Below are 13,452 nucleotides of genomic sequence, written 5' to 3'. Positions count from 1 at the left end.
GGCTCGAGGAGAAGAATTACTGGACACATATGGGTCCCGCGAATAGGGAACCACCCCAAGTGGTGCCTGCGCGCACCATTCTTTATTTGAAGCTCCGTTAAAGTTGTTCACTCACTCACTTAAAAACTGAACTTTTCATTGCTGGCTTTAGAGCTGTATTTTTGACCCTTTTAAGAACGCCCAGTCCTGACCACTGAGAATAAGTGATCCATACAGCGGAAAAGGCCGAACAGCACAGCGTAGTTCCTTACACATGCTTTTTATTTTTTTTTTTAGATGCGACGCTGAGAGGAGCATGCCGGCGGCCCTGTCCTGCGTCCGTCGTCGTCGGCGTCCGCGTCCACACAGCTGCGTCTCTCCTCCGCTCACCCCGTCTCCTCTCTCCGATAGCAAACACTCTCGCCCAATATCTGCGGGCGCGTGGCGCAGCGCACTCTCACTCCGCCGATGGGCGGCGCTGCGCGCTGTGGGCATATGCAGTACTCTCTCTCTCCGTGGTCTCCTCTCCGGGTGCGTGCCGCGCTCCGGCCGGTCTCTCAGTCGACGGTCGCCCGCGCTTGCGCTTGCGCTTGCGCTTGCTCTCTCGCACTACCGACGATTGCTTGATGCGACGGTTCCTTTAATAAAGCCTCCGTCTAAACGACAGCAACAACGTCTCTCATTATGCTCAAAATTACGCACGCATCCCCTCGCATGGAACCCAACAATGTGATTGAAACGCAATTCACGTTCACTATGCGTTTCACGCAATTCGACTAATCGACCCAACGGAAACACCCAACGGAACCCCCTTCAGCGTCGCATCACACCAGGGTTCCCGCGAGGGGAGGTGGGGCGTAATTTTTTTTTTTTTTTTGTGAGTGACAGTACACAAATATTCAGTTGAAGAATGTACTTTAACAAAATTAGCAGTGCCACTTTACGCAAATGTACTTTTACAGCGGGACAGAAAATATCGCTTGAGGATACAACAAACTGAGGCGGGCAATTTTTCATTGGTACTTGGAGCACCGTTCACAAAAATAACTCTTTTTGATCGCGTATAAAGAAAATCGGGGGACAACTTCTCTTAAAATAAGTGACACAGCCCTATAAACCTTCGCTTTTGACTCAGCAAAAAACAAGTTTGTACGGCTGGTTCGCTCGCAGCTATAGACGGATAAACACCGAGAATATTCTGTGCGGCTTTTGTTGCGCTATTTCCGAAAGTTGTAAGCGTGGGAAAAAATTGGTTGTCGTTGTTGTTTTTCCCTACTTCCAGCGCATACACAGCAGGCGCATTGGTCAGCAATCGGCCCCTAAGAGAAGCAATGCACCCGCTTCTCAATATTGACAAAGCTATAAATTTGTAACGCAAAAGAGCTGTAGATGTTGGTTTAAAGGGTTTATAATTTTTTAATAGGGGTAGAAATCGGGTGCTATTTTTGAACTCATAATCGAGACGAAATCCGGCTTTTTTGTAAAACCATTCAAAAATTCGGGTTTTCTTGGGTCAGATCGTTAAGTCTACCCATGTACTAAGTAATACAGTCACTTTATTTTATCAGAAGGTATCACGAGCTTCTTAACTCTATGCGTTAAAATAGGTGTTTGTTTCAAGCTGGTAAACGGGGGAGCATTAGGGTTTGCCAAGAAATACTCTCAGAAATTGCGCGTTTGTTTGGACATGAATCAGTAATGACGGCCAGTCGAAAAACACAACAGGAATTTCTGTCGCACAACAGAAATTTCTGTCGCACGACAGAAATTTCTGTCGCACGACAGGGATTTCTGTTGGGACTACAGGATGGTCTGTCGTGCGACAGGAAGTTCTGTAGTACAACTACAGAAAATTTGTCGTACGACAGGAATTTCTGTCGCACGACAGGAATTTCTGTTGGGACTACAGGGTGGCCTGTCGTGCGACAGAAATTTCTGTAGTACAACTACACAAAATCTGCCGTACGACAGGCATTTCTGTCGCACAACAGGAATTTCTGTTGGGAATGCAGGATGGTCTGTTGTGAGACAGGAATCTCTGCAGAATGATGACAGAATGTCTGTCGTATGACAGAAATTTATGTAGTACAACAGACATATCTATCATGCGACCGACATTCTGCAGTCCCCACTACAAAAACCTTTGTAATAGAACTACAAAATTTCTGTCGCATGAGACATTTCTGTTGTACTACAGTTTTTGTGCAACACCCTGTAGGCACTACACAAACTTCTGTTGGCCCACAGACTGTCCTTCAGCCACTACATTCAGCATTCCGTAATTACCATTATTATCTGCCATGCGACAGATCATTTTGTAGTCCCTGCAGATTTTTATAGTGTGAAAGAGAAGTTTAGATCCATTGCGAAAGTGTCACATGGCAGACCGTTCAGTATTGCTACAAAATTTCTTGCTTACCCTGTCGGAAAACCCCGCGTTTTCCAGCATTAGGAGAGCGATGGAATAGCCCGGAAAGAACGGAATACATAGGAAAACGCCGCGCTGAACGACAGCAACGCGGGGAGGTTGCTGGAGAGCATCGAATAACATGGGGACATTGCCTTTGGGGACAGGGCTTTAGCCAATGCGAAGGGGATAGCACGAACGGGATAGTACGGGATGGTATGGTGCCGCTGCTTGGCTGGACGCGGGAATGCCGCGCGCCGGTTAAGGGGTGGACTGGTTGTATTCCAGCGCCGCGATCGACGCAGATGCTCCGAAACTTGGTGTTTGCGGCCCGTGCGGTGCAGCAAAATCCCACTTTTTTTAGCGTGCGCTGCACGGAAACAATGCTGCGTGCGAGTGACGGTCATCTCGTTCAATTTCATTGCAAGCGTCCGTTGTAATGAACGTTTGTTGCATTGCGGCCATTAGCATTCCGGCCGTGTTGGAAAAAACCATCGCTACGAATTTGCAATTAACAACGCAACTTAGCACAAATCACACTAATGTTGGAGCATCTAAGCGTAGCCCCATAATAAAAAAAATGGATACATAGAGAACTTCGGAAATTCCTCGGGTTCTTCGAGTGAATTGCAATTGCATATATTGTACTGTGGACAATGTTTGATAAAAGAATCAGGCAACAAGGGTAGCCCCTCGGCAAAACGGACGCATAAAAAACAAGCAAGATGTGCTTTTTGAAGACGTGGTGTAATAATTGCAGTGCACATTCTGACATGTATTTCTGGGTGGCTTTGAGAGCCCCATTGTTTCAATCTGCGTGCTGTTGTTTTGTTTTGTTTTTTTAGCGAGCAATTTGTTTATTTTAACACGAAAGATGTGTCCAATCAAGCGAAATAGTTAAAACAAGATTTTAAAAACAGCGAACCAGTTGCCGCTACCTGTGTGAAAAAAAAAAAAAAAAGAAACGGCGGCAGTGAACTCGCTGTATTGCCGAGATGTGTTAAAAAAATAAATGTAGAAAGAAAGAAAACGCGCGCCTTCCCTCTAGCCCGGCCCTCTGGAAGAAGTTCGGGGAAGCATCGTCACCACTGAAGGCATGTCGCGGCGCGACAGAACTCGCGGGACGGGGAGACCACAATACGAAGAATCGAGAGGGGTCAGGAGGGGTCGCGAAACAACTTCTCGTGATCGGCCGGTTCCCTCCTTACCCTTCCTTTGTTCCCTCCTGCTGTGTTCCTTCCTGCTTTTCGTCTCCCGGTCAAAATTTGCGGTGGCTGCGTGGCCCAGTGGCTCGTTCACATTTCACATCGGCGCTTTGCCTAGTTGAAGTTAGGCTTAACTTTTTTGTAAAAACGTGCATCTTATGTCTCCGCGGAGTGTCAGCAGCAACATTTGAAGCTTCGGAAGCTGTGGTAAAAGCAAGATCAGTGGTCCGGATTTCAAGCATCTCGATGTGAGGACTCCTCCAGCGACGACTAACCGGGGTGCTTGGGATAATTGGCACTTTAATGTGAGTGAATACGACGAATCTCGCAGACAGCGTGATTTGGAATACGTGCGATGTGCTTCGACAATCGACTGAACTTGCAACGATCCCTGCGTGACTTCGGCAGGTATCGTGTGTGCGTACTCTTCAAGATGAGCAATGCTATATGCCCTCCGGAGTGAACCTAAACCGGAAATGGCTATATGGACTCCGCTGTCCAGCGCCATCTAGGAGGCGCCTTAAACACCATTTTGTCACGTGAAAGGAGCTTTCTGTTTTTTTTTTTTTTTTTTTAACGCATCGGTTTTTGGCGTGCACGCGGTCTCCGACAGTCCGCGCGCCTTCGACTCGACATGGAGGTTAGAGTCGGTGAAAGATTTAATTCTTATGACGAGTTTGAGGCAGCATTGCATCGATTCGGGGTGCAAACAAACACACTGTTTGTCAAAGAGAGGACCAAATCGGTGGCAGTGGTAAATGCCTCCTTGACAGCAAACTCGGTGAAGCTAGATAGTAAACTCCAGTTTGCCAATGCAACATTCACCTGCAAGCACGGCGGACGTCGCCGGACAACTGGCACTGGGATTCGCCCTAACCAAAGGTGAGTAATATGACCCTAGGTCTCTCGATCGTGGATGATTTTGGTTGATGGTGGGGTTTTACGATGCGACGCTACACAGGCGATGAGGCGCGCCGTAGGATGGCTCCAGATTAATTGTGACCACGTGGGGATCTTTAACGTGGGCCGAAATCTCGGAGCACTCGAGCGTTTTCGCCTCCATCAGCAAAACGGCTGCCGCAGCCGGGAATCGAACCCGTGTCCTTCAGCAGCACAACGTACGCCATAGCCACTGCGCAACCGCAGTGTCTCTCGTGGAACAGTGTATTTGACGTACTAATATGTTTTTCGAACGGCGAGAAGCGAAGATTCATGGGTTGAGGCAGGATTTCAGGTAAATGCGCCTATATGTTCCTGTAGCTCCTATCGCTCTGCTTTGTTTAACGAACATGAATTAATTGATTAGGGGCTATTGCATAGCCAGATATAGTTGGCCAAGTGCCCACAGAAGGCTATTTTCACACTTCGCGCCTATATGAACACTACCAGGCTACCGGCAAGACTGACTGCTCTGAACTCTGTGGGATTGAACCTTTAGTTTAACCAACTCCCCAAAAAACAACAGCTAGCAGCAGTGGAATGGGACACTCATTCTAAATGACGAGAGGCCCAATTTTAAATTTTAAAAAAATCTGAAGAAGGTGGTAGTATGAACTGTTTCTAGAATTTTCACACTGACTTTTAGGCTATGTTCCATGTGCCCTCTAAACAGATTTTTTCTAACCTGGGCAGTCACATCTTTGTTGTTTCCAAACATATATCCAAATGCAAGTTTATTTTCAACGCAACGGTTCAGCATCAAAAAGGCCTTTGTTAGCAGATCCCCCGTATATTGAAGAGGCAATGGCGAAACATCACTGCAAAGCTGCATTTCCTTACGTCCTAAAATTTACACTCCCAACAGAGTCTAAAATGTGCTGTTATTCAAAAATCCGTTTGGCTGTGAAAACACCTTTTGAAAAATGCTCTTCAAATGTGCAGAACTATTGGGACACGTTACCTGGACAATTCGGACAATGTCATTTAATATGAGGAAGTTGCCAGAGTTGCCTGCCAGAATTTGCCAGAAATTGACTAAGAGCTAGATATCATATAAGAACATGTTAATTTCTTAATAAATTGTCATATCTCCTGTGTTTAGTATTTGTGCCTGTTTTTGTTGTGTCCCATTAATTGCAACAGGCAGACATGAAGTAGCGCTTTTCTTAATCAGTATTCCCAGCTTTCAGGTATTCCTTTTCATGGTACAACAGTGGCTATGAAACGTAAATGTGAGAAGTGTACTTGTTGAATCAAGCTAATGAATTGTCATTAGTCCAGAAGTTTAATGGTACTATTGAACCGCTGTATTCAACCGTTGGTGCCATTGTACCATCACAAACAATAACTTTTTTGGTTTTTGCACACATCTTTGGTTGAAATTATTTTCATTTATGTAAAAATTGATGGTGCTGATATATCCGTCCATTAGAGGCTTAAAATGTTAAAATGCACTTTTTTAATGCCTAAAAATCCGACCTTTATGTTTGAGGCCTCCTCTATTATAGGTCCTGCACAGCCTGAAATGAGACCTGATGCTCAATTTTCTTAGGTGTTTCTACGGGGCTGTCCTCAGGGTGTTTGTAAGCTGTCAAGGGCAGGTAAACTGAGGAAGCGCATTGTCTTTAGGCTGCAAGTAGCTTCCTGTACATGCATGGAGATACTCTGCTTAATTTTCAATTTCTTACACAAAAGTATGCATAAAGAAACAAACATTGTATTTCAGTGCTGTCTGCTGATCTGCCCATGTTGCCTTTTGCACTGCTTACTTTTGCATGTTTCACTGTAGCTGACTTGCAGTAACTATTGTTACTTCTTCCATTATCTTGGATAGGACTATGAAGAGAGACTGCCCAGTGCAAGTGGTCATTGCTGCTAAAAGAGCTAGCCAGCAGCTGGAAATCACCAGTGCTGTGCTTGAACACAACCATGCCACAACAAAGGAGATGTTTGACTCCTATCCAGAGTGTCGTCGGTTCGATGACGAAGAAAAAGAGTTTGTGGAACCTCTTCTGGAAATGAAAGTGCGGCCAAGCATGATTTTGCAGCGACTGAACGAGAAAACAGGTAATTTGTTTTTTCTGCGAAGCAGTAGTAAAGAACTTCATTGTTTATCCATTTAATTCTTGTAACTGCTTGCAGGCAAAGCTCACATCACCAAGGACCTGCACAACTTGAAACAGCAGAAGAACAGAGATGACGCAGCCCAGCTAATGGCAGCAATTGCCGAGTGTCGAAGAAAGGACAATGCCAAAATCATTCCTGTCACTGATGAGAGCCAGGAATTGCAAATTCTGTATATCCAGACACCACATATGCGAAAAGCTTTTGACGCATTTCCAGAAGTTTTGTTGCTTGATGCAACCTACCGCACGAACAAACTGCGAATGCCATTGTTTGTGTTCGTTGTGGAGGATGGCGCTGGCCGCAGCCATGTGGTTGCCTATGCCTTTGTTGCCAGTGAGCAGCAACATGTTGTGACGAAACTCCTCGGCATCTTCGTAAAAGAAAACACAGCTGCCTCAAAAACAAGTGTAGTTGTGGTCGACAAAGACTTTACGGAAATATCTGCAGTGCGGGAAACTTTCCCCTCAAAACCTGCAGTGCAGCTGTGCCAGTTTCACGTGACAAAGGCGTTCAAGATAGCTGCAGGACAGCATGCGAAGTCTGCACAGGAGAGAGACAGGCTGGTGAGCAGCTTTAATGACATGCTCTGTGCACCAACCTCACAACTGTTTGAAGAAGCTCATGCTGAGTTTCTGAGGTATGCCAGCGAGGACGCGCGCATTTACTTCGAAAAAAACTGGGCAAAGATCCCTGAAATGTGGGCCCGTCACCTGTGCGATACATCATTCACAGCAGGAAATAACACCACAAACCGCGTAGAGTCGCACAACGGCAAACTGAAAAACATTTTGTCGTCGCACGAGAAGCTGCACGATGCCCTGCGCTCTTTACTCAACATTTCAGATTCATTGCTGCAGGAGGCAAGACACCAGGCAGCCCTCTTGCAGACATGTGAATTTTATTCGTACAACGCATCTGGAGATGTTGAAAAAATGTGCTTCAAGGAGCTCACCCCATATGCGTGTGCGCTCGTAAGCAGTGAGCTGACAAAGGTGAGGGAAAACCCCCCAGAGATACGACAGCTGGCACCCAACCTCTACAGCGTGTCCTCTGCTTGTGGCAACACGTGGCACGAAGTTTCCACTGAGAAGCAGACGTGCAGCTGTACTACCTTTTCACGAATGGGACTTCTGTGCCGCCATTTCCTTGCAACTTGTGAAAAGTACGGCATAATGCCAGATTTGAAAGCAGCCATAAAAGCGCGCTGGTTCAAGTCCTACCAGCTGGATTATATGGCAAAAAACACTGAGTCAGGTTCAAGCCAGCAGCCCTCAGAAATATGCCCAAATGAGGAAATAGCAACAATGCCCGGGCCGTCATACGAAAAAATGAACAGGAGTCAGCGTTTTAATTTTGCAATGCGCACATTTAAGACAATGGCTGACCACTTGGCGGACTGTCCCACGGACATCTTTACTGCCCGGCTTGGTCTTCTAGAAGAGATCCACACAGGTTGGCTGAAAGGGCAAGACATCATAATGGCTACTGACAACAGTGATGTCGGTCCTGATCTTGGCAGTACTGGTCAAGCCCCGTGTCACCAAGTGGCCACAGCAGAAGCACTAGGACAAGAGGCACAGCAGGAGCACCGTACCAAGACTTCCTCGCCTGAATATGGAAATGCCAACTCCATGCAACCATGCCAGGAAGCTTCTTCCTCCTCTGCAGCAGCCCATGAAACTCACAGCAGTGTACATCACCAGGTATGCCAAGATTTCGGGTTGCCTACCTTACTGACCCTTTCAAGATTGACATGCTTGGTTACAATTACGCAGATAAAGCTTCCTGTGGTCAAGAGCCGCGGCCGCCCGAGGAACAGACCTGTTCAGAGGAAGTGCAAAAGGCCCAGGGATGCATCCAGCACTCATCCAGTGGCTTTTGAACATCTTTCTGAAGTTGCTCAACATAAATGTAAGCAGCATTACTGAGTTATTTGTGTATCCTCATTCGATGCTTTCCTTTTCAGTGCTGCTCACTGGAATTGTTGGAGAGGCAGTCAGCAACCGTGTTTTAAGCCAAAAATACACGGTGGAAGAAACTGACGTTGAGGTGCGGCCAGAATTACTCCCTAGTGCGCTGTTGGACTGCAGGGTCAAGTTTCAGAAGTTAAAAAAGTACTTCTCAAAAGATGCTTGGGCTCTCCTAACATCATCAGGTCAGTGGTATTTCTTCTTATTGAAGGTTTCCCTGGCCTTACAAAGCATTACAAAATACAAGTTTGTTAGATTTTAAAAAACTGCCACTGTGCAATGGTATTGATACCTCTGGTTCTGTCTTCTGCAGCAATCCATGTCGCTCCAGCATTGGGAAGGAGTTAATGCACTGATTACTCATTTTTCGTACCTTTGCTTTGTTGCAGTGCTACATATTGGAACGTTTGTCAATATTATTGCTTTTTTTGTGTGTATGAAACCTGTAATACAAGTTACTTCTTTCGAACAAAGCAGTGATGCTTGTAGTTACGGTTGCTTTAAAAGTGTTTAGTTTGCAGAAAATATTTTCACCATGAAATTAAGCATCACGGGTATTTTAATTGTAATGCTCGCATTAATTTCATTTTGCAGTGGCTATGAAAAAAGCTAATGAAGCATGGCTATGCCGCATTTGCAACGAAAAAGATGATGGCCAAACCAAGATGGTCTGCTGCGACCACTGCCTTGAGTGGTTCCACTGGTAAGAATTAGAGAAGTCTGTTTAAAAATTGAATTGAAAATGTTAATTTTGCTTTATCTTTTACACAGGCCTTGTGGTAAAGTCACGAAAGCAGACGTCAAGCAGTCATTGTGGTTCTGCTGTCACTGCAAAGAGATCTGAAGACACATGGGACCTTTCACCGACGTCAAGTGCATGGCCCTTCTGCGTTCACCTTACATTTCAGTTTCACATTCGCAATAAATATGCATTCCCCTTCAAATTTCTTGTTTGGATGTTTATACTTGCGCAAACATGGTATATATGATATGACAAATAACGCTATGGAGCCCTTATGTGCATGCAATAAACCAAGAAGGGTTTGTTTGGTCACGTACGTAGTACGTTGCATGATAACAGCGCACCTGAGTGCAGAGAGTGTTTTGCAGTTAAGCCTTTTAACAAGAAAGCCCCGCCTCCTCCTTCTCAAAGAAAATCATTACATCCACTACTGTTGAGTGATATCATGTGGAGACCAGCATCAAGATCAGGTAATAGTTTCGTTTGAAAGGTTATCAGCAGTCAGAATGATCGGTACCAGTCGAGTAGAATCTTACACGGGTATCAAGTGGCTTAAAGACAAAGAAGGCGGGTCAAAAAGACACGCGGAACAACCGAACTCCACTTTTTTTTTTTTTTCCAATTGGCACCGACTGTACTAACTGAAAATTAGACAGGTGTAGGCAAGCTGCTGCGGCCCAGACCACGCAGTAGTGGAAGGCCCCGGATTAATTTTGACTGCCCGGAGATTTTCAACGTGCACCGAAATGCCGACACACGGGCGTTCGCTCTTCGCCTCCGTCACGGCCTGTGCGAGCTGATCTCGCATTATTGCTTGCGTAAGTCCACGTGCTTAATATTTTGACGGACTTTCAGGCAAACGGTTTTGATATTGTCTGGCAAATGATACGTTGGTAGCAAATAATCCACTACTGCCGCTCGTCGCTTACTCGGTTTTGCTTGGCCAAAAACGACTTCGCTTGTCGCCGGTAATGACGCATCAGAAGCACAGCACTCTCGACAGGTTACATGCCGCTGTTGCTCTATGCGCGTGAGGCGCACGTAGGCAGACGACCAACAGCACTCGCGCGTGCCATTATTTTTGCGGCGACGCAACAACAACAAAAAACTGAAATGCATCCCGCGTAACACAACCATGTATTGTCAGCAATCGAGAGATATGCGATGTTGGCAAGCGAACTAGCCGTACCGAAATTCTTTCGTTGCCACGGAATCACGCTGAGTGTGGAAACCGCATCTTCCCAAGCCATGTTCCCAGTGCCCCACATCCCCACATGACACACGCTTGTTTATGTTTCTCTCACCGAACCTCCATATACATGTCGGGTCGACGGCGCGCGGACTGTCGGAGACCGCGTGCACGCCAAAAACCGATGCGTAAAAAAAAAAAAAAAAAAAACAGAAAGCTTCTTTCACGTGACAAAATGGTGTTTAAGGCGCCTCCTAGATGGCGCTGGACAGCGGAGTCCATATAGCCATTTCCGGTTTAGGTTCACTCCGGAGGGCATATAGCATTGCTCCTTCAAGATAGTGCAGCACCACAGAGACGTGCGCTTTTCGCCACAGGATACCCTTCCACGCCTAGCTGTGCGAATGCAACGGAACAAGGTTCACAAAGGCAAGCATTCCAGCTAAAGATTGACTTTCCATTTTAATTTTCTCACGTTTTCTCACGTTTTGCAGTGTAAAAGAAATATTTGTTCACTTGTGTTTTAATGGCCCTAACTAATATAAGGAACGAATTTTCGAACGGTTATTGTCGATGCTCGTTTAATATTTTTTTTTCTATCGGGGAGAATAAATTTGCTTTTATGAACAGGTTGAGCGTCATTGACGGAACGCGATGATGGGACGCGATTTGGCCCTGCTTCCGAAGCACAGCCAAATCAGCTGAAAAGTGCCCAAATGAGTCTGGCTAAATTTTGTAGCGCTACTGAGGTTTCCCTGAAGGAATGACTTCTGTATTTCTTGTTAACAGCTACGCGGGTTTGCAATTACACGGCTATTAAAAAAAAAGGCAGAGCGCGAGCATCGGCCACGCTATTCGCTAGAGACGGCGTGGTCTCGGGCGCGTTCCAGCGTTACGTTCCAGCGGCTGCTGGATCCACGAGTTTCCGTGTCCGGCGTGTACCAGCGTCCAGGTTCCCGTGAATTTGCAGCAGGCGCAGTTTCGCATGACGTGCGGATGAAAGCTGTTTTGTACTAAAAGAAATTATAGTTCTGACCGTTTCCAAGTCAGCACGATCATGGAGCATACAAATAACGCGCCACATTTTGTTTTTATATTTGGCAATGAAATAAAAATTATTTGTTTGGTGTAACAGCAACATAAGAGGGCAGTAAAAGCCTCTCTATGACAAAAAGTGAAGCCCCGGTAGTGCCCAGGAACAGTGTTGTAAAAAGAGGAAAATAAAATGGATAAGCACCGCAAACTGCTTTTTTTTTTCGGACTGTGATCAGGCATGTGCAGTCTGCGTAACATCAAACTTTTGTATTGCATGCATGAATGTACCACTAGTTGCATTGCTTAAATGCCTTTTGGTACAGCTTTCTGAAATCAGTTATTCACTGAAAACAATTTCAAGCTTGTACCAGAAAGGCAAGAATGACCCCAAATGCTTATGTTTGTTGGTCATATTTTTATTGAAATTGTTATGCATATCCTGCATACTTCAGGTAATTAATAGAAAAAACATCACGGGAAGTAAATTTCTTATACCAAACTAGTTGAAATTGGAGACATGACAGGATTTACTACGAAAACAGACATGACAGGATTTACTACAGACTGCAGAACAGGATTTACTAAGTACTACAGAACAGGATTTACTACAGACTACAGGGCAGGATTTACTACAGAGTACAGGACACGATTTACGACAGACTACAGGACAGGATTAACTACAGACTACAGGACAGGATTTACTACAGAATACAGAACAGGATTTACTACAGAATACAGGACAGGATTTACTACAGACTACAGGACAGGGTTTACTACAGACTACAGGATGTCCCATTCCCTCACAGGATCATTCTGTCGTATTTTTCTGTTGTGTTTTTCGACTGGGGGCAGTAAAGAGCATTGATAACTTCTAACAAAAGAATCATTATATTCCCAAAAAGCTGGTCACCGATCATATTTCACACATTTTTTGTTTGCAGACATTATCGTCTGCATGCGCAACATGTCGGCCGCCATTCGAGACCTGTCCTAGCGTTGAACGCATCTCAGCGGGGCAAAATTGCCTCAACATCACAGCCTCAATCAGCTAGGCAGTGAAGCATTTGCCACCCTGTGGTAACATCGCAGGGCGTTTAGCATAGCATTGAAAGTGCCGGGCTCGTACCTATGTTGGAATGGAATAACGAGTTCGAAAGCATGCTTCAGATCCTGAATTCCATGCATGTTCATACCGGGATTCGTTCCTTATGGCGGGTTCACATCATCTTCAACAACGGCGCACATTAAGGATCCCCAGGTGGTCAGGTCAAAATTAATCCTGAGCCCTCCACTGCGGCGCGCGTCATAACCTGCGCAGTTTCGGCGCTTTGAAAATAAATAAATAAATAAATAAATAAATAAATAAATAAATAAATAAATAAATAAAAAATAAATAAATAAATAAATAAATAAATAAATAAATCAAAACTTCAGCTGACGCTTACACTTCAAAACGTTAGCTCGATCGCCCCTGAAGTTTTTTCTCCGCCCGGCTACTCAGATGGCTTTCAATCAGTCAATCAATCAATCAATCAATCAATCAATCAATCAATCAACACCTTCATGTAGGGCGGGTTTCGTGCGGGTGCCCTTTCCGATCTTTGAACATTTGAGACGAGGCAAAATAGGGGGCAAAAAAGGAGGCGTTCTACCGCTGACTCCAGGGAGAAACAGACCACGAGAAAGAAGTAAGGAAGGGAACACTGTAATCGGTCGTTGTTTACGTCATCCTTATCTGAAACCGCTCGCGTCCTAGGCTCACGCGTGGGTTTTCGAAGAAATGTTTGTACGGGCGACGTCAGCGCCGATAAAAGTTCCAAAAAAGACGTTTGCGCTGTGAGACACAAGGCGCTGCAACA

The 13,452-nt window shown here is 45.4% G+C and overlaps 1 protein-coding gene across 1 annotated transcript; it reads left to right on the top strand.

Annotated features, from left to right (window-relative positions):
* Positions 1–4,031: 4,031 nt before the first annotated feature.
* On the top strand, positions 4,032–9,579 carry LOC144138503 (uncharacterized). Its single transcript, XM_077670815.1, has 7 exons — positions 4,032–4,473; positions 6,365–6,597; positions 6,673–8,360; positions 8,433–8,568; positions 8,624–8,812; positions 9,222–9,330; positions 9,399–9,579. The coding sequence occupies exons 1-7, from the start codon at positions 4,226–4,228 to the stop codon at positions 9,469–9,471; spliced, it is 2,676 nt and encodes an 891-aa protein (XP_077526941.1). The 5' UTR covers positions 4,032–4,225; the 3' UTR covers positions 9,472–9,579.
* The last annotated feature ends 3,873 nt before the right edge of the window (positions 9,580–13,452 follow it).

Source organism: Haemaphysalis longicornis, unplaced genomic scaffold (assembly GCF_048455015.1).
Source record: "Haemaphysalis longicornis isolate Haplotype H1 unplaced genomic scaffold, Haemaphysalis longicornis Haplotype H1 scaffold_5, whole genome shotgun sequence".
In the NCBI taxonomy this organism is placed as follows: Eukaryota; Metazoa; Arthropoda; class Arachnida; order Ixodida; family Ixodidae; genus Haemaphysalis; species Haemaphysalis longicornis.
Note: the sequence above shows the minus strand (reverse complement) of the source record. Positions and strands in the feature narration are given on the sequence as shown.

What these genes read in the sequence shown, in the direction of transcription:
- LOC144138503 (XM_077670815.1), top strand. Translation starts at nt 4,226, where the DNA reads ATGGAGGTTAGAGTCGGTGAAAGATTTAATTCTTATGACGAGTTTGAG. An exon ending in ACAGCAGTGTACATCACCAG is followed by an intron (nt 8,361 to 8,432) that starts GTATGCCAAGAT and finishes ACAATTACGCAG; the next exon opens with ATAAAGCTTCCTGTGGTCAA. An exon ending in GGCTCTCCTAACATCATCAG is followed by an intron (nt 8,813 to 9,221) that starts GTCAGTGGTATT and finishes TTCATTTTGCAG; the next exon opens with TGGCTATGAAAAAAGCTAAT.